This window comes from Pipistrellus hanaki (genome assembly GCF_964339955.1).
Source record: "Pipistrellus hanaki genome assembly, chromosome: 1".
Taxonomy (NCBI): Eukaryota; Metazoa; Chordata; class Mammalia; order Chiroptera; family Vespertilionidae; genus Pipistrellus; species Pipistrellus hanaki.
Window position 1 is genome coordinate 134,121,974 of NC_140503.1, and position 21,799 is coordinate 134,143,772.

Below are 21,799 nucleotides of genomic sequence, written 5' to 3' on the forward strand. Positions count from 1 at the left end.
TACCCATGTCTGCCACCTTCACCCTGTGAAGGGATTGAAATATTGCTCATGTGCAGTAAGCACATGTGACCCACAGAAGATTACCAGTGAAAAAGAAGCTATTTGGTAATCAACACTTCTGAGGAAATGATGAAAAGCTGGAGGATGTCTGCTTTCCTAAAAGGCACATCAGCACGTGCTATTTGACCCATCCATTCCATCCTTCAGTACGAGGGAAAGCGAATGCTTAGCCTGCCTGTTACTGAGGCACTCCTGAGAGGAGGCTGTGGGAACTAAGAGGCGAAGAATACCTTACTCTGATTTTTGTTTCCTCTTTAGGTCCAGAGGGTGCAAACCTCTTTATTTACCACCTTCCACAGGAGTTTGGAGACCAGGACATTCTGCAGATGTTCATGCCTTTTGGAAATGTTATCTCTGCTAAAGTCTTCATTGACAAACAGACCAATCTGAGCAAGTGCTTTGGTATGCAAAAGAAGCCAAGCTAGACTATTACAGCACAGCCCCAAGTGAGGAGTCATGGGAAGGAAGGTGTAAATGGCAAATATTGTAGAAGTCAGGACAGGGCCTTGTGGTGGTGGTTTCTGGGTCTCTGGATCCATGTAAAGCAGAGTTGGAAAAGTTGGTTCATGAGAGAGAAAGAGAGAGAGAGAGAGAGAGAGAGAGAGAGAGAGAGAGAGAGAGAGAGAGAGAGAGAGAGAGAGCGCGAGAGCGAGCGTGCACTGTAGAATAAGGATCTAGTAAATTAAACCAAATGCCCATACCATAGGTAATGTTGTATACTATACTATGGATGTATCTTGCTACATATGTCTACTGGTTGGTCATTGTAGAGCAACAGCAGTTTCTTTAAACCTCATATACTGAACCACAAACTCTGCCCAGTGGGAATACGTCAGTGACTTGCAGTTTAGGCTGTCCTGGTACAGAATGGCGCCATGGCCACTTTACTAGTAGTTCCTTACACTGCCGGGTGCGATGTAACTGAGCCACTGTGGATGCAGGTGACACTGTACTGGGGCCTCCTCAGTACACTGCACACAAGTACACACCTCGTCCCAGGAGGCGCGTGCTCCAGCCGCCCGCCACGTGCGGCTCCAGCAGCACAGGGGTGGCTCGCGGTCACGGAGAGCACCGTGTTGTGCTGGGGTTCTGGAGCCAGAAGCCGGGATGCTGGGATCTGCAGGCACTGCCTGGGGGGTGCAGAGCATGAAGGTGTGGGCATTGGGCATTGAGGACATGGGGAGACTCAGCTCCTGGGCGGCTGGCTGTCATGTCCTCCTTCCGCAGGCAGCCTGCTTTGCCTCCCCAGGCGGTTTTTACCCCGAGAGAGGAAGGCACTAATGTTTTACACCAGGAGGAGAGCACTCATTACATTATTGCTTGTTTTCTTTTTTTCAAATCCTTGTAGTCCCCAGAGTAGTTAGAGGCCAGAATGTTCAAAGTCTGTATTACTCACGTGAGAAGTTCTAGCCCAGTTTGAGAAAGAACATTAGCTTGAGTCACCTCTCCAATTGACTAATTCATGCTGGAAGTAGGTATTAACAGGAACATAAAATAAAGTAGAATACCTTTGGGCCAGAGGAAATACAAATAAAATGGTATAGTAAAAAGAAAAACTTCAAAGGTCGGGGGTTCTCAGACAGCCAAAACTCAAACTTAGTATCTGGCTAACTAATAATGGGCCACCAGAATGCTTTGGCTTCTAAATCCCCATTATCATAACATCTTTCTCATCTCTGTGCTACTGCCCAGAAAGGTCTGAAGCTTTGTTGTTAGGGGAATTAGTATGTCAAGCACTTAAGTCAGTTTTTACCCAAGTGGAGGCTGTCAGCCTGAACCCATTAGCACCACTGCTGCCGTGCAAGTGTGTGAACCCTGCAATGGTTCAGGAGGCCGCGAAATGGAAGTGAGTTGTTACAAAGGCTGAGTTTCAGAGTGAGCTTACCTCTGGGAGCTTCCCTGCACAGGTTTGAGCCAGACTTTTAGATTCCTCCTCGCCAAACAACATCCTGGGTTTGTCTGGAGATTGGAAAGGGATGGAGCTTCGTGGTTTGATTTTGAGAAAATACTTACTGCTTTTAAAAGAGCTTATATCACAGCCCACAGCTACTTAGTGTTCATAATAATGCAAGTTATAGCTATAAGTATCAGCAGACAATTGTATTAGTATAATGGACAATTGTGTTAGTATAATAGTTTTCAATTTTTATTAAAAGACATGGCATCCCATATCGAGGTTTCTCAGTGGGTCAGTTTTATTTCTTGAGGAACCAGGTTTGCTAGTCATAAGGTAGGACCCTATTTTTCATTCTAACCTCTTGGCCACGTTTTATTACCCATTTCACCCTTGACCCATTCCCATTCTTTAATCATCTTGCTACTTCTGGGTGAAAACTCAAGGAGAAAGTCTGAGCAATTGTCTTAGATTCAAGATTACATTTATTGGGAATTTGATTTCAAAAAGTGTAAAGCATCATTTTACAACATAGACTGCCTATGAAAAACCTACTCATGTTTGTCAGCTAAGAACTCTGCTCAAGATATATTTATGTCTTTTTCTTCCTCCTCTAGTCTGTGAAGGAATTTTCTCTTCAACTTTGAACTTTAATAGTAGGTATATAGAGAAGCTTAATGTAGAACCGTCTGAACAGCTGATGTTCAGAACCGAAATGCAATTAGTATGAGAGCTTCCTTTCACTACCAAAAGTAAGTAGGGACTATACAGGCTCACCACTTTTGCATAGGCATTAACTAAAGAAACCTTTGGGGCACTGCCACGCCTGCCCTCTCCCACCCCCTGGTGCTAGGACAAACTGTATGATCAGAATTGTCTCTTAATTTTCACAGAGCATCATCAGTTTTTCAAAAGCATGCCCTTCCTCTTTTTTTGGCGGTGAGTGTTGAAACAGAGGATACTGGGAACTCTGTTAGGATAGTTGTTAAGCCCTGAGCTGTTTAGACTGTTTATTCTCCGCGACTCCTGGGAATACAAGGGCAGCAATTTCCATTCTGTTGAATTCAATGGAGCTTTGAAAATGGAAGTTAAGACAAGAAGAAAGGCCCAGCATTTCCCCTGGTTGCCTAGGTGCCTCTCAGTAATAATCCCACAATGTTGAAAATCGAGTATAAGTTATTCTAGGGTTAATTCACTGAACCCATCCAATAGCCAAACAAGTGTAAGCCCTGTGACATGGATGAACTAGAATGAAAGCTGGCCGTGGTGTCTGACAGCACATCCTGTTGGCGGCCTTTCCATAAATTATCCTGCCTCTTAGGCTTACCTGGTTGGGCCCTATGCACCCACCTCTTATCTGAGCAGCACTTACTCACATTCCTGGGGTTCTTGCAGAAGGATTCCAAGGGACTTTAAACACAAGTGGTTTTGCTGAAATCAGTAAGCAAAGAGACTAAATTTACTCAAACATCTGAGGTGGAGATTAGCTTTCTGCAGAGGGGTTTTCTCATCAAACCCAATTACCCATCCAGCTCCATTTTTCCACTGCTTTTCAGTGGCAGTTTCCAATGTTGCCTTTAAAACATGCCCTGCTCACCATGGGATTCGCCCATGTAACTCACCAATGGCAGTGACACTGTCCAGGGGGCCCTGACCCCCTTCTCTAAGCACCGCCTCTCCATCTTGATTTCTGCCTTCCTTCCCCTTCTGTTTTCCAGGTTTTGTTAGCTACGACAATCCGGTGTCTGCGCAAGCTGCTATCCAGGCTATGAATGGCTTTCAGATTGGCATGAAACGCTTGAAGGTCCAGCTGAAGCGCTCCAAAAATGACAGCAAACCTTACTGATCCTAACCCCAGAGGCTCCCTGCTCTTATTTTAGCTTTCTTAGGGTAAGTCCCACGAGCCAGCCTGTTCTCACAGGAAAGGCAGAGGAGGACCACATTGCCAACTTTTACCAAGAGAGATGGTTATTTTTACAATAAGGCCTCCACCTCCCCCTCCCACCCCAACCCCATTCGCCATATTTAAACTTGGGCTACCTTGTTTCTATGAGTAAACTCCTCCAGTTGTGCCACTGTATTCTCCTTTGTTTTGCAATTTGAATCTCCTCTTTTTTTATTTTTTAGATTTTTGGGGTTTGTTTGTTTTTTTTGTTGTTGTTGTTTTGCTTTTTCGAAGGAAAACATACATACACAAATAAATCACATCTCGATCATTTAAAAGGCAAACAAAGGCTGATGTGCAGTTCTAACTCGGAGACCCCCTGGTGCCCTGAGAGCACTGCCTGGAGAATCCACCCCCTCTGCCCGTTATCCCTGGGAGGGCACCAGCTGTTTAGAGGTCAAGGTGGTGGCCTAGAGCAAGAGAAAAGCCAGGAGAAGCACTTAAAACAATACAAACGTCTTTCCACTACATTTGGTTTGTTTTAACAAGTAGGAATTTATTTTAGGGTTCAAAGAAATATGACATTTATTGGTCAGGTTATTACACTGGTTGTCTATTTTGTTATTGTTTTATTTTCGTTTTAGAAAGGATTAATGTAAAAAAGATTTAGAGATCTGTTTCTTAAAGCTACAGGGTTTAAAAACAAAATAACAATGAATGAAAATACTTGATGTTTCTTGAAAGATAAATTTAATAAATAATACATAAATAATACATAAATAAAAAAGAAAGCCACAGGCCTGTAAATTTTATTTGTAAAAAAAGCATTTCTATTTTTGTACAAAATTTTTACTGCCTCAGAAATAATGGAAGTTATTTATTGCCTATTGTTAACTTATTGGGTACCTAAAGAGCAGTTCTCTGTGCTGGTTAGATCCTTTTGAAGTAGTCTTTAAAGGAATCCTTCTAGGAATGGGCTTTTTCTCACCGTTGAACCCTAGGCCTAAGTTCATGCTTTATCCTCTTGTTGTTTGTATCTGTCTGATTATTTTGTTTGTAACTTCCATTATCTAGTTTACAGTTCAGTTGTCTGACTTTCCCCTTATGTTACATTTGTTGAAACTGGATCCTCCCCGTCCCTTGCCAGCCCCTCACCCCAAAATACTCAGAATCCATCCCCTCTCCCTCTCCAGATGGATTCTCTTGGGGTTCCATTGTGCTGTGATAAAGATTGTAAGAAATGCAAATTATGTGGATGGCTAGTAGACTCTCTAATGACCTAAGATTTGCATTAGTTTTTCTCCTGCACCCTTAGAGTGATTTTGTTGCTGCTGCGTAGATTCTGTGTAACTTTTTCCTCTCCCTTGTTTTCTCCCTAGACATCTTCATGCCTGTTAGTTCACCGTTTGCCTAGCATGTCCCTGTGGCGTCTCAAAAAAAAAGTTTCATCGTCCCGTCATTGTTTCTGATGTCTTTCTGACCTCACATCATATTTGGTTCTCCTACTGACCTTTGATCTAGTTTGACCTTTGAAATTTGCATGTGACCTCATCTAGCTATGAATTCTGGGAAGTCAATGTGAAAAACATTGCTGCATTCATGCAAGACTGAAATTTATTATTAGAAAAAATAATTATAGAAAAAAACCTGTGGCAAAATGTTTTTCTTATTTTTCTTTTCTTTTCATAAAACAGACTTGAAAGTATTATACAGGGATTGGCATTCTTCCCGGTCACTGGTAACAATAGCAATATGTGTCCAGGGACACAGAATGTTGGTTTCTAACAGACTACTTCCAAAAACAGTTTGAGAAAAAAAACTGTCTGATTTTAAGTCTCTAGAGGTCTGTAATAGTTTTTACATTTTTCAGGCAGTGTAAAGTTTTTTGATAAGGCCATTTTAGGTGGCTCACTTTCTCATTAAGATATATATATAGAACCACTTTTTGTAGATTAGTATAAGAAAAATATTTACCCTGTTTTGGGGCAAATGCTACCTATTTGTGTCACCTTTTGCTGAACTGACTCACAGTTAGACAATCCATGGTTTAATGCACATGAAATTACCTATATTTTATACTGTTTCAATGTACAGGAGAAAGGTTACTGTAAACTGTGTTGCGTTGGTGCTTCTGTGAATTAAGTTGTGGTTTCATCATGAGTCTTACGGTCTTAATGTTCTTTGTTGATAAGACAAGTTTAGAACTGATTTACTTAAAAAAGAATTTCAAAAAAAAAAAAGTTGTTTGCTTAAAAAAATAAAATTTCATGTGAGGGGGGGGAAAAAACTATTCCAGAATAAGTTTGTGTTGGCTTGTAAAGCATTGATGTCATTTTTTTTATTATTATTGTGGACTATTTAGATGTGTTTGTGTTCAGCAAAATGTGATTTTTTTTTTCTTTTAAAGAAAAAAGTGAAAATATATAGTGCCAAATTCCAAAGGTACTTCCTTCCTAGAGCTTCAGTGTGTTTCTTGTGAGAAGTAATTTGATAACATGGGTATTTTATTATGTGTTTTGTATAAATCCCTAATATTTAAAAAACAAAAAACAGAAAAAAAAAGAGGTTAAAAAGTTTGTTAACTTGCTATCCTGTGGTCTTGTTGCCTGAAATTGTTAATGTTTGTTATTTCTCTATGATGTTTTTTGTAAGACATTGTATAAGTGCCCATGTCTCACTTTTTTAACCACTCTGCACATCAATGCTGTGATGGCAACCTCACAATGTATTTTCTTCATAATATATGGAAACCTCTAAGGTGAGAAAGTTTTGAACTTTTAACCCTTTCTACCCAGAGCTATCTGGAATGTTGATAACTTTTATACTGTCATTTAGTTTGTTTTGGGGTGATTCTAATTTGGATTTTTTCCCCCCCTACATTTATCTTCTCTGAGTTGTTTTGTTTTTACTACTTTTTTATCCTTTGGTTGAGATCCAAAAGAAAAAAAACTCCATAAGGCAAATCTGCAGGAAAAATATATATGTATTTTTAACCCTCTCTCCTTTTTTCCCTTCACCATATTTTTTTTAATCTGAATGTTTCTGGTCATTTTATTAAGAAGAATTCTTATGTGCCGCTAGAATTCCTTCTGCTTAAACACAGTTTATTAGGTAATCCTGAGAGAGACGGTGGGTAGCTTCAGCACCTAACTAAACCTTCAGTTCTGTATGCTATTGAGATCAGATGTAGTGGGACATCCCAAGTAAGAATATTTTCATATACCTTCCAGATAAATGACATGGTAATCGGGTAGTTTTTTTGAGGTATTTTTGCTTTTCTTTCCTAAATATTCCTAATTAATATTTCTAATCAGCCATTGTGCTGGGGATTTCTCTGACTGTGGATGCCTCTGAATAAGCAAGGTGTCTGGAGTTAGCTGAGAGTCCTTTCCCCTTCACACATGTCTAATTTTTAATTGAATGCATATACTGGCCATTTAAGTAAAACTTAGTTCTTTATCCCAGTTACTAACCAAATACCTACCGTGTTTCCCAGAAAATAAGACATCCTCCGAAAATAAGACCTAGCGCATGGAAAGATAAGACATCCCCTGAAAATAAGACCTAGCGCATCTTTGGGAGCAAAAATTAATATAAGACACTGTCTTATTTTCGAGGAAACAGGGTAGCATCAGTTCCTGCTGCCACTTTTTAAAGTGCCATATTACTTTGACTTTGACTTCACATAAACAGATCTCCTTGCTGTCCTGACAAATCCCAGTGTTCTCCCAGCAGCCCCAGTACAAACCCCTGCTTTCCTGAAAGCAGGCCCTGGAAGCTTCTTTGTCTCTAATGGAGTTCAGAAACGGCTGGCTCCCTGTCCTTCCTCACCACCCCACTGGGTTTAGTCTGTGTGTGGATGTGATGATAGCCCAGGGATGGAAAGGACTAGCCTCTAATGATGCAAAAAAAAAAAAAAAAAAGTTTCCTTCTTAGGGCACGTGCACTTATAATGACATGATTTGTATTATCCTCACGTGTTTACTACTGCTGGGGCCTTCCTTCATCCTTTGAGGGCTATTTTGTACTTCCTGCAGCAATCAGCTGAAACAAGAGTTATCACACACGCCTCTCTCACGTGTAATATATGGTGGTGTGTAGATACATGCACAGGAACACAAGAGAACACCATCTGAACTTCTTAGATTCGTTCTGAATCTCTTCATTTACCAATCTCTACAGAGATCTCAAAACAGTTTTTTCCCATTTCTTCACTGAAGCAAACTGCCCTCCCCCTGCCCGCCTCTCCTTTCTCCCACCTGCACCGCCCCCAGAGGAACTGAGTGCAGCTGACAAGAGGTTCAGGGTGGGCACTTTAAGTTGAGTGTTTCTTATTTTGCAGGCAACCAAGACACACGGAGTGGGAAAGTCTATTCTTTCTTCCTGGGTTATTGGGGGTATTTTTGGCATGTTTCATTGTTAAGAAGATAACCCTCCTCAGAGACAAGTTGTTCTTTTAGTCACTTTATCTTTTAATAACAAAAGGAAGAAGCTGCAAGGGTGCAAGGGCCTGTGCCAGGAGGAAAACACACAGCGAAACTGCTTTTTTTTAAAAATCAAGTGTAGAGAATAGTCATTTTTAAACTAAATTAGAGAATCGTCATCAAATGGCAATTCTTAAGGCGGAACAAGTTCATCTTTCTTTCACCATAGGGGTTCTAGTTCTTTGGCTTGTGCTACTCTGGACTCATTTTACTGTTGTTTTTATTATTAAGTGCTAATTAACAAGAAGAAATAAAATTTTAAAAAAAACCTGTAGTTTCATTACCTTTTTGAATAATGTCATACAAAAAAATGTATTTGTGTTTTTTTGTGCTGTGAGAATTGTTTGTAGATTAATATTTTGTTTAGAATTACAAAATAGTTTTTAAATATTGTCTGAGAAAAGCCAAAGTTAATGCAACCTAGTGGAAACTGTAAGACCATTGAGTATTGTTTGTTTTATTGATGCATTTGGATTTTGTTGTTTGATGGAATTTGAGCCAAAAAAAAAAAAAAATTGCAGGCTTTCCTATTTCTACAATTGATTGTACTTATTATGCATTTTGTACCAGTGGAACTTTTATACTGGAGATTAAAAAAATGGAAAATTTTGTGGCTTACTCTAGTGGGCCCCTGACAATGACTGATTTCAAGTTTGATTTCTGGTTGATAGAAAGTTGGTTTTCTTTTGAGAATTAAAAACTTTGGCTTGATTTCTTTTTTCCCTTTGCTTATATCTAGAATGAGAATTTTGTCTTAAAATACAGCGGTAAGTTTCACTTTTTATTCTGTATTGTGCAGTTACACAATAAGGTAAATAGATTTAGAAGTACTCAGTCACTTTAAGTGGATAAATGTATTAGTTAAAACTTTAGGGGTTTGCTTTTTGCTATTTAGATCAAAGTTTTTTCTGATTCTTCTGTCCTCATTGTGAACATAACCGTGTAGTTGAAACAAACTTATTTTTGTAACGTATGTTATTGTGTGATGCAGTTTTTTGCTTCTGTCTCCAATATTAAACCATTTTCCTAATACTTGTTTCTCTCTCTGCGTGTTGTATTGTTGGTAGTCTTATATGTTGGTGATACATCTACACACCTCACTGTTTCACGTATCTGTTTTTTTCTCTCTGTTGTGTAAAAAGATACAGTCGATTCCACCTAAGTGAATATCTGATTTGGGGGAAGGAGAAACTGCATACCAGCCACCTCTGAGTTATGTCCAATGGCCCATTTTAACCACTGCTTCCAAGACTTACACTTATTTCTGTGATTCACATAACTGCCTACACATTTGCCAAGACCTTTTATGGTATTCTGACCACACTGGGAAATTTCACCTCCTCTGTACTCTTCTGACCTCTCTCCTCTTTTCATTCCTCTCTCCCTCTATCACAGGTGTATGTATGCAGTTTTTGTTGTTGTTTTTCAGGGAGAGGAAAGGAGTAGGAGAGAGAGAGAGAGAGAGAGAGAAACAATGATGAGAGGGAACCATTTATTGGCTGCCTCCTGCACACCCCCTACTGGGGATTGAGCCTGCAACCCAGGCATGTGCCCTGACCAGGAATCGAACTGTGACCTCCTAGTTCATAGTCGACGCTCAACCACTGAGCCACGCTGTCCAGGGTGTATGCAGTTTTTAACATTCATTTCAAACTGCTGTTGCTTTGTTGCGTAACCTTAAGAAACTTCAGAAGAGAGGCAGTAGAACTTCTACCTACCCACAGGTCCAAAGGCATAATATTACAGCCATATGCATCTTAGAAACTAATCATATTTTTAAAAGAGCTGCGCTCTCAAGGGCAGAAAAAAATAAACTTACTTGGTGAATAGAAGATGTGAAAATAGTTAAGTCTGTGTGTTGTGTCAACTGAGAGAGATTTTTTAAAAAGTAATTTAAATTATGTATTTTTAAGAGTTAATTGAATCCAGGAGCAACTTTAATCATTAAAACTGATAAGGGAAGAAATGTATCTCAGTGCTCAAATGCAAGCTCTGTTCAGTGGGCGGGTGGGAGGGGGAGGGGGTCAAGTTCCTTAAGCTTCAGTCTTTATAATCGAGGGCCCATTTCCAAACAAAAGCCTAGTCCTGTGCACCTGCACACTCCCTGCTGAACGAAGGAATGTTTTTTAAAAAGCTTTGTCCCCTCACTATCACCCCAACCACAGTTATCAGAAAGAGAACTAAAGAACAAACCAGTCCTTGTATGCCCTCTAACTGAAGCCACAGGCCCTCTTCCCTGTTCTGCCCACCTCTCATGCTCAGGAATCTGATTGCTCTCCAAGTGCTCTTAAAAGATTCCATTGATGTGTGCTCCCTGTCTTAGCTCTCCAACTTCTCAGACGCACAAGCTCTGTCTGACTCTGGCCCCCAGCACCAGGCAGCCTTCCTTTTGGCTGCCAATCAGATTCTCCGAGCAGGTGCTCTGGCCTTTCCCCTGGTTCCGGCAGCCCTTGAGCCCTAGATTGTCTTTTCTAGTTGACTCAACACCCGAGGGGCTGGTGATGGTGAAAAAAACAGTCTCTCCTCCATAGGCCAGACCCTCAGTGACTTCCAGCAGCTCCAAACCTGCATAGATGGGAGCTGACTTCCTGCCACTACTTCTGTTGTAAATCTCATCTTAGCCTTCCTCAGTTTGCCTCTGAAAATCCACAGCTTACATTAGTGGTAAAAAAAAAAAAAAAAAAAAAAGGCTAAGGTGTGGTGGTTCTTTTTTTTCTCCTTTTTTGGGGGGGATAGGGTGAGGGTGTGGAGGAGGGGAGAAAGGGAGTTAGATAAAGAGGGTGAGCACATTTATTTTTTAAATATGTAATTACATATTTTTAAATATGTAATACATATTTTTAAATATGTTATATATATATATATATATATATATATATATATATATATATATATATACCATTTAGCACAAGGCAAAATACTCATGCTAAGTAAAAGAAGGGAAAGCAAAGCCACTTTTCTGTTGTTCTGAAAAAAACAACAAAAACAATAATTCTCCAAAAGGGGCAAAAATGCTAGTTTCCTTAAGCACTAATGACTACTGCTTAAATTCATACTTATTTGATTCTGTAAAACACAGCTGCAGTGTTAGCAAGGTGTACGCACGGCCCATCTTGGGAAATTACAGAACTGTCACCGTTTCCTTTGCTGGTGGAAGCCATGTGTCTGCCCGGCCCACGGCAGTTGTGAGCAGCCCGTGGTCTAGGACTCTTAGCTGGCAGGCTAGGAAACACAGTGAATGTGAATGTTCTGTGAATCGTTCCTGATAAGTGAATAAAACATTGTAACCAAACAATCAGCTTATTCACTTATCAGGAATCGACTGTTCTGCTGATGCGCTGTTTCTGTTTTTCATCTCTGTTGTAGTTCACTATATTTGCTGTGTTCTGTTTTCTCCTCTCATGCTTGGGCAAAATCACTGAGAGTATTATCTTCATATGACCATAAAGCGTTTCTATCGAGTGAAAATGATATCTTAACAAAATCTATGCACTTGCTATCAGGAACACAATACTGGATGTGTCTTATATATATTGAACTATATAGTACTCGATTTCTTAAATAAAGCTTAAGAAAGGATTCTGTTGTGTGTAATGTTAATGTAATTATTTTTCAAAGCAGTGTTTCTAAGGGGTATTTTTGTCCTTTTGAGTCTTGAGTGATACACGATATTTTTCATTAAAATTATATCACTGGCTTTATGACTTAATATTCAATAAATTGACTTTGGAATCAAAATGGAGTGGGGGGAGTTCTTCCGAGTGCACTTTAGCAAGAGGCATCTGGGAAACCACCCCTTCCAGGTGTCCATGGCAAGTCTCTACCCACGGCGCAGTGGGTGGCAGAACGGAGCAATCCTTCCTCCCAGAGACCTCTGAAAGCATCCAGAATCTGCCCTAACCCAGAAAACCAACTGCCTTTCAGACTATTATCTCTTTAGGCTCCAAAGAAAGAAAAAAGAAAGACATATCCGAGAATAATGCTGGTTCGCATCAATGCTTTTCCAAAATGACTGACACTGAAACTAGCCCCTGCTGGGGAGCAATGGCGGGTCTATTCAGGATGCAGGGCGAGGGAAAGCAAGAGAAGATGTTTGATCATGCAGGATAAGAAGGATAAAATTTCAAAGTGATATGAGAGAGACATCCTGAAACAGTTGCAAAGCTTAAATGGGAAGCCTGCTGCTTGGCCCTTTGAAGGAATATTTTTGAAATTTTTCCTACAGGCCATAAGTTGGCACAGAAAGGCATTTTATGTTGGATTTATTTAGCTGTGGGTTTTAATATTAGATTTGTTTTTCTTGCTTAATGTTTGATTCTAAGAAAAACAAATCCTAAACTTCTACTTGGAAAATGGCACAGGCATCCTAATCCTTTACAAAACAAATCTTAGTTATCCCCGATAATGAGGGACAGAGAGAATATGATTAATGGAAATCCACAGAAAATCTTTCAGTCTCTACCTCTTCGCACCCCAAACTTCCTACTTACAAATTTGTCGACAAAAGCAAAGGCTAGTGAAACTGAGTGATCAGAAAAAGAGCAAAGGGTAGCAAAATCAAAAGGTCTAGAAAGACTGCATTGCTGGAGCCAGGCGGTTTGAGGTCGGGGAGAGGTTTAAAACAAAAGTGTAGCCTTCTGAAAGCCGCTGGTCTACATGGGTAGAGCTCCAGGGTTGCAGAGCTGGCTGCATGGAGGTGCCCTAGAAATACTCTCTTCTTTGCCTTGAGCACCAGTCACACAGTTAGAAAGCATCCTCTTTTTTTAAACAGAACACATCCCAGGCGATAATGTGTAGGAGAGCACGAAGCCTAGGTCAGGGAACAAAGAATGAAACCCACAAATTCCCCTTACAGTCTGCAGACCCAGCTCAGAGGGACAGCCTGAGGGCCTGTCAGGTGGGAGCCACTTTGGGGTAAATACGTTTCTTTTAACCTCTCTCTACAGGGCAGCAAAACAGCCGGGTACCCTCTACCTGCCACATCCTGAGCATTTTTAATTAGAAAATAAATATATTAATATACATCATGTTATATATTAAATATACAAATATATTAATATACAAATATATTAATAATATATATTTAATGTTATATATTAAATATATAAATATAAAGGACATATTGTGTTCTTCAACTGGTCAATTACAGTTAAAGTCCCAGAAGAGACCCTGCAATTTTGAGACACTGGATTACGCTTCCATCACAAAGCTGGTCTTAAAAACATACAAAGCACTTAAGAGCATTTCTGGTGAGTCACACTGCCTGTTTAAATGCCAACGCTGCCACTGATACCCGTGTAGCCTCTCTGTGCCTTCATTTCCTCACTGGCAAAATGGGGGTTAAAAATAATACCTAATGCCTATTGCATGGGGTTGTTATAAGGAGTAACTAAGCCTAGATATAGAAAACAGACCAGGACCCTCACATTGTAAGTCCTCAGTACATTCAACCAGTGGGTAGTAATCTTCACATCCACTGACATGGTCAACTAAGCTCCCCTCTGCTGGCCTGGTCTCCTTTTGTCTTCTCAGCCATCCCCAGGGAGCCCCATGGCTCTCCCTCGGTTCCTTGGATAACTACGGACAAGGATGAACCAGAAAGCACAGCTCCCCCAGCAGAGATCTCTGCACTAACAAGTTCCAGAACAGGCTTTTCCCCTCAAGAGACATTATACGCTGAAGACATACCCGCCTTACAGGCCGGCACACCCACGGTCATGAGGCCTAACAACTAACTCCATTCTCAGAAAGGGAAACTGATTACCCACTCTAATCCATCCCTGCTTCCTACATCTAAGGATTACACTGTGGCATCTCTTTCCCAAAAGAAAAGCTTATCTATCCATTTGTATCCTAAATGGAAATGGCAAAATCACCTGGAGGTTTGCCTGTAACAAGCCTGTGGGTCCTATGCCCTCCCGAGGCAAAGCTGTGTCCTCAGCAGCAACCTGAACTGATACATCCTTGATCATCTTGGGAAGAGAAGTGATCAGGGCTCAGAAGCCTGGATGTAGCCAAGCAGTGAGCTCTCTAGACCAGCGGTCGCCAAGCAGTGGTCCATGGACCACTGGTCCAAAAGGTTGGCGACTGCTGCCACCACCCCCATCTTTGCCACCCCCAATTTAGCCAAAGGCACTCTCCTTATTTTACTTATTGGTGGTTCATGTAGAATTTAAAAAGACAATTTTGCTACTAAACGCACAAAGATTAAAAACCACTACTTTCAGAAGAGGGTTTGTGAGAGAAGCTCACCATTACCTAAGCTTTGTGATAAATATTTATTATCTTGGTCATCCTCTCCTGCTCTTGTTTCTCTATCCCTGCTATATTCCCATAGTTCTTTGTCTGCAATGCATCATAACATTCACTCTTAATTGTTCACTGTTTACATCTTCCTTATGTCTGTCTCCCAAGCCTAACTGTGAGCTCTGAAGAAAGTGATTGTGTCTCATTCATCACCGTATCCCCTGTGCCACACAATGCCTGTCATATAGTCAGTGTTCAAAATATTGGATGGGTGGATAGATGGATGGATGGGTGGATGGATGAATGGATGGATGAGTGAATATAGCAGGTGATCTTACTGGGGCTCAAGAAAAACATGCCTTATTAAATGGACAACTCAGAAAATACCTCAGAGAGAGGACTGATTATGGTATGGGATGAAGATGGTAAAAATAAGAGGCAAAAGTCAGAGCCACTATAGGAGGCCTGGACACAGATAGAGATGAGGAACAACATTATTCTGTTTATGCGTCCCCAAAATCCAGCTTTTGACTTGTTGCTACAGAGCTAATCACCTGCTGGGTCCCAAATGGAAGAATATTCCTGTTACCCTAGATGTATTGTCATTTTTATTTTTAGCTACATTTTTTACCTTCTCGGCAACATTTTAGAGGTAGGGAATGTCCCTAGATGGATGTGTAACATCTAAGAGGCCAGAAAAGCCACATAACTAATACAAATCAGTAGAAAATTATGAATAAAGGCATCTGATTCTAAGGCATTTCTGAGAAGCAGGCAATTCCCTTTAACCTTCACTTCCAGCTGCAGCTACACTGTTTCCCCAAAAATAAGACAGTGTCTTATATTAATTTTTGCTCCCAAAGATGCGCTAGGTCTTATTTTCAGGGGAAGTCTTATTTTTTTATGAAGAAGAATATGGTACACATTTATTGCTAAATGAAAATAAAGAAAATTTATTACCTGTATACAGTACGGTAGTACGGTAGTTGTCAACACAAACCAGACAAACTGTGAATCCTACAGTATCAAGAATTTACTCATTTATTCAATGACAATCATGTCGTCATCTTCTGGAACATCATCATAACAATCCAATTCCTGAATTTTCTGGTGAATTTCTTGTGACTCCATTTCTTTCAGAATCAGTGGGCCAAATCTCTCATGTTTAGCCTACGGGGGGCCTTATTTTCAGGGGGATGCCTTATATTTCACTCAGAAGGAAACCTGTATGTCTTATTTTCGGAGGATGTCTTATTTTCGGGGAAACACGGTATTTATCCTGCCACATTAGTACCTGGAGCAGGATGGGACCCAGACCATCCCACAAACAGAAAAACATAACCAAGTCTTTAGAACAGCCTTGCTCCAAATCTCCAAGAAATGTCCCAATTTGTCAGTAATTACTGTAGGGACAATGCATAATCTACTCATCATTCATTTGTTCAAAAGACAGGTATTAAACAGCATGCCATGCAAGGCACTCTGTAGAAACTGAGAGTACAAAAAGTAGAACATGATCCTGCCTCCAGGAGTTTGCCATAAGTAGCATGTATTGCCGAGTAAGAAGAAACCCTTCAAACTTCTAAAAGTGGATGATCCAGAACAACCCCTCTCTCCCCACAGTGAGCACTATATCACCATGGTGCCCACACAAGATTATATACTAAAGATTCACAAAGAGATGGAAACTCTTTCAGACTTTTTAGTCCTTAGCTGAGCTCAGTGCTACTCAGACACAGTGTCTCTCTAGCTAGAGCTTAAAGGTCTTTCTAAGGGGAGAATCATCACAAGATGGCCACACGCACAGTGGAGGCAGGGCCTGGTGGCAACATCATGCGATGAGGCCTGTGGCTCCACGTGGTGAGGAGGAGACTGATCCTGGTGTCTCTGCCGCCTCGTACAGAGGAGGCAGGTGGCAGCAGGGAGAGCAGTTGTGGGCTGACAGGGGAGGGAGGCAGTTAGATGTCAATCAGGCTGGCAGGGGAACAGTTAGAGGGCAATCATGCTGGCAGGCAAAAGCAGTTAGGGGTAATCAGGCAGGCAGGCAGGGAGGTGAGCAGTTAGGAGCCAGTGGTCCTGGATTGTGAGAGGAATGTCCTACTGCAGGATTGGGCCTAGACCAGCAGTCAGACATTCCCTAAAGGGTCCCAGATTGGAGAGGGTGCAGGCCAGGCTGAGAGACACCCCTGCCCCATGCACAAATTTTGTGTACTGGGCCTCTAGTCTATAATAATAAAAGCATAATATGCTAATTAGACTGGGCATCCTTCAGGACATCATTCCTTACGGACAAAGCCACAGCAGGCGGGGGCTGAGGCAGAGGCAGCAAAGGCCCCCCAGCCATGGCGACAGTGGGAGGGGGCCAGGGCCAGGGCCAAGGCCCTTGAACAAATTTTGTGCATCGGGCCTCTAGTTAAATACTGGTATAATGGGTAACGAGAGCAGGGGAGCTGCTTCTGAGGCTTTCTCAATGCCAATGTCTCTCCAAGGGCAGCGCTGAGTAAAGTGGCCCTCTGTACTTTAGTCATGTCTCCCAACTAGTCAGCTACACATAGCACATTCTTACCTGTCTACAGAATGCTACACCTCTTTAAAAACTATGGCCCAGCCTGGCTATCGTGGCTCAGTGGTTGAGCATATACTTATGAACCAGGATATCCTGGTTCGATTCCAGGTCAGGGCACATGCCCGGGTTGGGGACTCAATCCCTCAGTGTGGGGCATGCAGGATGCAGCCAATTGATGATTCTCTCTCATCACTGTTGTTTCTATCTCTCTTTCTCTCTCCTTTCTCTCTGAAATCAATAATAATATATATTTTTAAAATGCTGTTAACTATATTTAACTATATCCTCCTTTTGGAAATTCATAATGTGCATTAACGTATGAGAAGTCTCTGCACCCCCTGCAGCAAAAATATAATTTTGTTCTAACTTATTAAAGTAGGCATTTGTTATTAAAATTTTATATCATATAATATCTATTAACCCAGCAATTTCAACCAGTGTGCTATGACAGGTACACTGGTGTGCCACAGCAATTTTTAAAACATGCAACACTTGACAATTTAGTCAGGGGCACTGATCTCTTTTCCCTTTTAGGGGTGTCGAACTGAATCAGAGAAGGGGCCAAAATCTAAAATCCAGCCTAAATCGCGGGCCGAATGGTTTACTGAACAGTCATAAACTGACAATGTCATAAACTGACAGCGGAGTGCAGTGATGACAGCGCGGTGCGGGCCACATTGCAAGGCCTGGCAGGCTGGATTTGGCCCGCGGGCCTTGTGTTTGACACATGTGCCTTAGATTGTCAAATTAAAAAAATGACAACAGCTAACACAATAATAACCATCCAGTGCGAATGAATCAAAATTGTTTTTTGTCAGATGGGCAAAAAAATACAGTATTTTTTGGTGTGCCTCAGAATTTTAGTAATTAAGTCATGGCATGCATGAGATGAAAGAGGTTAAAAATATTAACCTAAGGGACAATATAGTATGGTGGTGAATACCATGGCATTTCGGACAATACTTCCTGCATTTGAAACCTGACTGGCACTGCCATTTATTAGCTATTAGTTTCTTCATAACACTGCCTGTTCTACATGCAAAATATTTATAACAGTATTTATGACATCATAAGCGCTAAGATTTGATAAACATCCAGCAGAACCAGGATTCCAATACACACTTTGGGAAACACTAGTAGAGAATCTAGCCCATTCCCATAGGTCTCCTATCTCTCCATGAGAAGATTACAGACTAGTTTGAGAGAAGGGTATCTATACTAATAAAAGGGTAATATGCTAATTAGATCAGACATCTTCCGGACACAGCCACGGTGGCAGGGACCAAGGCAGAGGTGGTTAGGGGCTATCAGGCTAGCAGGGGAGTGCAGTTAGAGGTTGATCAGGCCGGCAGTGGAAGGCAGTTGGGGGTGATCAAGCTGGCAGGGGAGCAGTTAGGGGGTGATCAGGCCAGCAGGGGAGCAGTTAGGGGCATCAGGCTGGCAGGCAGAAGTGGTTAGGGATGATCAGGCAAGCATTTAGAAGCCAGCAATCCTGGATTGCAAGAGGGATGTCCAACTGCTGATGCAGGATCAGGCCTAAACCGGCAATCAGATATCCCCCAAGGGGTCCTGAATTGAAAAAGGTGCAGACCAGGCTGAGGGACACTTCCCCTCCCTTCCTGTGCATGAATTTTGTGTACCGGGCCTCTAGTCCTATATCATAAAAGGCTAATATGCAAATTGAACGTGGAACGACTGGCCACTAAGACATGCACTGACCACCAGGAGGCAGACGCTCAATGCAGGAGCTGCCCCCTGGTTGTCAGTATGTTCCCACAGGGGGAGCGCCACTCAACCAGAAGCCCTGAGCCGGGCTCATGGCTGGTGAATGCAGCAGCAGTGGCAGAAGTCTCTCCCATCTCCATGGCAGCACTAAGGATGTCCGACTGCCTAAGATTTCAGTTGGACATCCCCCAAGAGCTCCAAGACTGCAAGAGGGCACAGGCCGGGATAAGGGAACTCCCCCCTCCCAAGTGCACGAACCTCATGCACTGGACCTCTAGTATATTTATAACACAGTATGTTAAGTCCTACACAAGGGCCAAGTAAGGACTTTGTAGTCTGGAGAAGAAAAGGAATAATATTTCTAATGGTAAGGTTTCAGGAAAGGATCCATAGCCAAAGGGACAGAAATCCTAAAATGCGGGTAGAAATTCAGCAAGCAGAGAGTAGAGAATATCACCAAAGATAGTACTAGTTAAGTAGTAACCAGTACTACTTTACTGGTTAAGTAGTAACCAGTACTACTTAACCAGGGAGTAGACTGATTTGACTAGAGTACAGTGTTAAGTTGGAAGATGAGGGATGTACTAGAAATGAGTAGATTATTGTTAGGAGCCCTCTAATAAGGAGCACAGACATTAAAAACAACCAGTAAGCCGGAGAAGGATCAATGTGGGAAGTGAGTAGAAGAGAGGAAAAGATTATGTGCAAGAGTATTACCGTGTTTCCCCGAAAATAAGACATCCTCCGAAAATAAGACCTACTTATAGTTTTCCTTCTGAGTGAAATATAAGGCATCCCCCGGAAACAAGCCCCCCAACTCCCCTTCTAGGCTAAACATGAGAGATTTGGTCCACTGATTCTGAAAGAAATGGAGTCACAAGAAATTCACCAGGAAATTCAGGAATTGGATTGTTATGATGATGTTCCAGAAGATGATGACACGATTGTCATTGAGTAAATGAGTAAATTCTTTTTTTAAAATATATTTTATTGATTTTTTAACAGAGAGGAAGAGAGAGGGATAGAGAGTTAGAAACATTGATGAGAGAGAATCATCGATCAGCTGCCTCTTGCACACCCCCTGCTGGGGATGTGCCCGCAACCAAGGTACATGCCCTTGACCGGAATCGAACCTGGGACCTTTCAGTCTGCAGGCCGACGCTCTATCCACTGAGCCAAACCAGTTTTGGCATGAGTAAATTTTTGATACTGTTTGTCTGGTTTGTGTTGACAACTACCGTACTACCGTACCGTATACAGGTAATAAATTTCCTTTATTTTCATTTAACAATAAATGTGTACCATATTCTTTTTTATGGAAAAATAAGACATCTCCTGAAAATAAAACCTAGTGCATCTTTGAGAGCAAAAATTAATATAAGACACTGTCTTATTTTTGGGGAAACAGGGTACAATAGTTCAGGTATAGCAGAGAAGAAAGGAGCAGACAGATCAGAGAAGGGAAAACAGGTTTAAAGGTTTTTAAAACTAGCAAAATATCAAGGGTGACATTTAGAAAAAAATTTAGACATGGCAAAAATAAAAGCATAATAATTAGGTTGGAGGGCAGATTGGTGCTGGGGGTGTGAAAAGACCATGGGTGGCAGCAAGTAACCTTGAGAAGGATCCAGAAAGAATAGAGTGATTGGACTCACAAACAAGAGTGTCAACAGGAAGGAAAAGGGCTTATACTGAACTAGAGGCATAGTGCATAAAAATTCATGCACTGAGGAGGGCGGGGGGGTCAGCCTGGCCTGTGCCCTCTGACAGTGCGGGAGCCCTTAGGGGATGTCCACATTGCGGCTGGCAGTCAGACATCCCTCTAGCAGTCCGGGAGCCCTCAGAGGATGTCCGACTAACGGCTTAGGCCCACTGTGGGTCTAAGCAGTTAATCAGACATCCTTAGTGCTACCACAGAGGCAGAAGAAGCTCCCGCCACTGCTGCTGCAATGGCCAGCTATGAGCTGGCTTCTGGCTGAGCAGTGCTCCCCCTGTGGAAGCGCACTAAACCACAAGGGGGCAGCTCTTGCATTGAACATCTGCCCCCTGGTGATCAGTGCACATGGTAGCGATTGGTCATTCCCAGTCATTCTGCTATTAGGGTCAATTTGCATATGACCAAATGGACGACCAATCACTATGAAGTGCATGGAGCACCTCTGGGTCCCTCCTCTTCCCCCTGCCCTCAAGCCATTTGCCATGAGGTGGGGGGTGGCGGGGGACAGGTCTGGGGACTGTTGCATGACGGCGGCTGGGGCAGCAGGCTGCATCGCTGGGCAGCAGCGAGCTTAGTGGAACAGTCACTGGGCGGCAGCGAGTTTCTCAGAGCAGTCAAGGGGTGTGGGGAGCCCCACAGAGTAGTGGCAGGGTCAGGGGAGCCTCACGGAACAATCAAGGGGCTGCAAGCATCACTGAGCATCCTGGGGCGGGAAGCTTCACGTAGCATCATAGAGCGGCAGAGGCCAATGACAGAGGCCATTCTAGGCCTCTAACCACGTATGATTTCGTGCATGCTGGGCCTCTAGTATAGGATAAGAAGCAGGATGGAGCTTTATTTCTTCCCTCCCCAAAAAAGAATCAGAATGGGTACTCTGAGAAGCTGGGAGGTAACATTTTAGGCTGAATGTTCCATTCAAAAGATCATTTTTCCCCAGAGGCCTTCCTCCTCTCCCCACTATTGACAGATGCCTGAGATTTCTATCAGTTGAATACACTTTCCCCTCTCTTCATGCTGGCCAGGGGAATGCCAAGCTCCATGCCCCTCCACAAAACTCTGTTTGAAATGGCTACTCGACACCAGAAAATAATGTTTCATTCAGGGGTAAGGATGAAGTTCAGGATGAGTTAATGGTCAGTAATGTCTGATATACACATTACTTGGTAATAAAAAAAAGAAATCTTTTTTTCTTTTCTTTTCTTTTTTGCCACACCTGTGTCAA

The 21,799-nt window shown here is 42.0% G+C and overlaps 1 protein-coding gene across 34 annotated transcripts in view; it reads left to right on the forward strand.

The window, feature by feature from the left end:
• CELF2 (CUGBP Elav-like family member 2) overlaps nucleotides 1-9,355 on the forward strand; it is a 526,216-nt gene extending 516,861 nt beyond the window's left edge. For 24 of the 34 annotated variants that reach the window (XM_084888498.1, XM_084888508.1, XM_084888526.1 and 21 more), the window contains 3 exons: nucleotides 319-462; nucleotides 3,673-3,844; nucleotides 5,219-9,355. In XM_084888498.1, coding sequence (XP_084744624.1) covers nucleotides 319-462; nucleotides 3,673-3,800 — 272 coding nt within the window. In that variant the 3' untranslated portion in view covers nucleotides 3,801-3,844; nucleotides 5,219-9,355. Of the gene's footprint in view, nucleotides 1-318; nucleotides 463-3,672; nucleotides 4,035-5,218 lie in introns of those variants that run through there. The other 10 variants (XM_084888518.1, XM_084888521.1, XM_084888511.1 and 7 more) reach the window with 2 other exon arrangements.
• The last annotated feature ends 12,444 nt before the right edge of the window (nucleotides 9,356-21,799 follow it).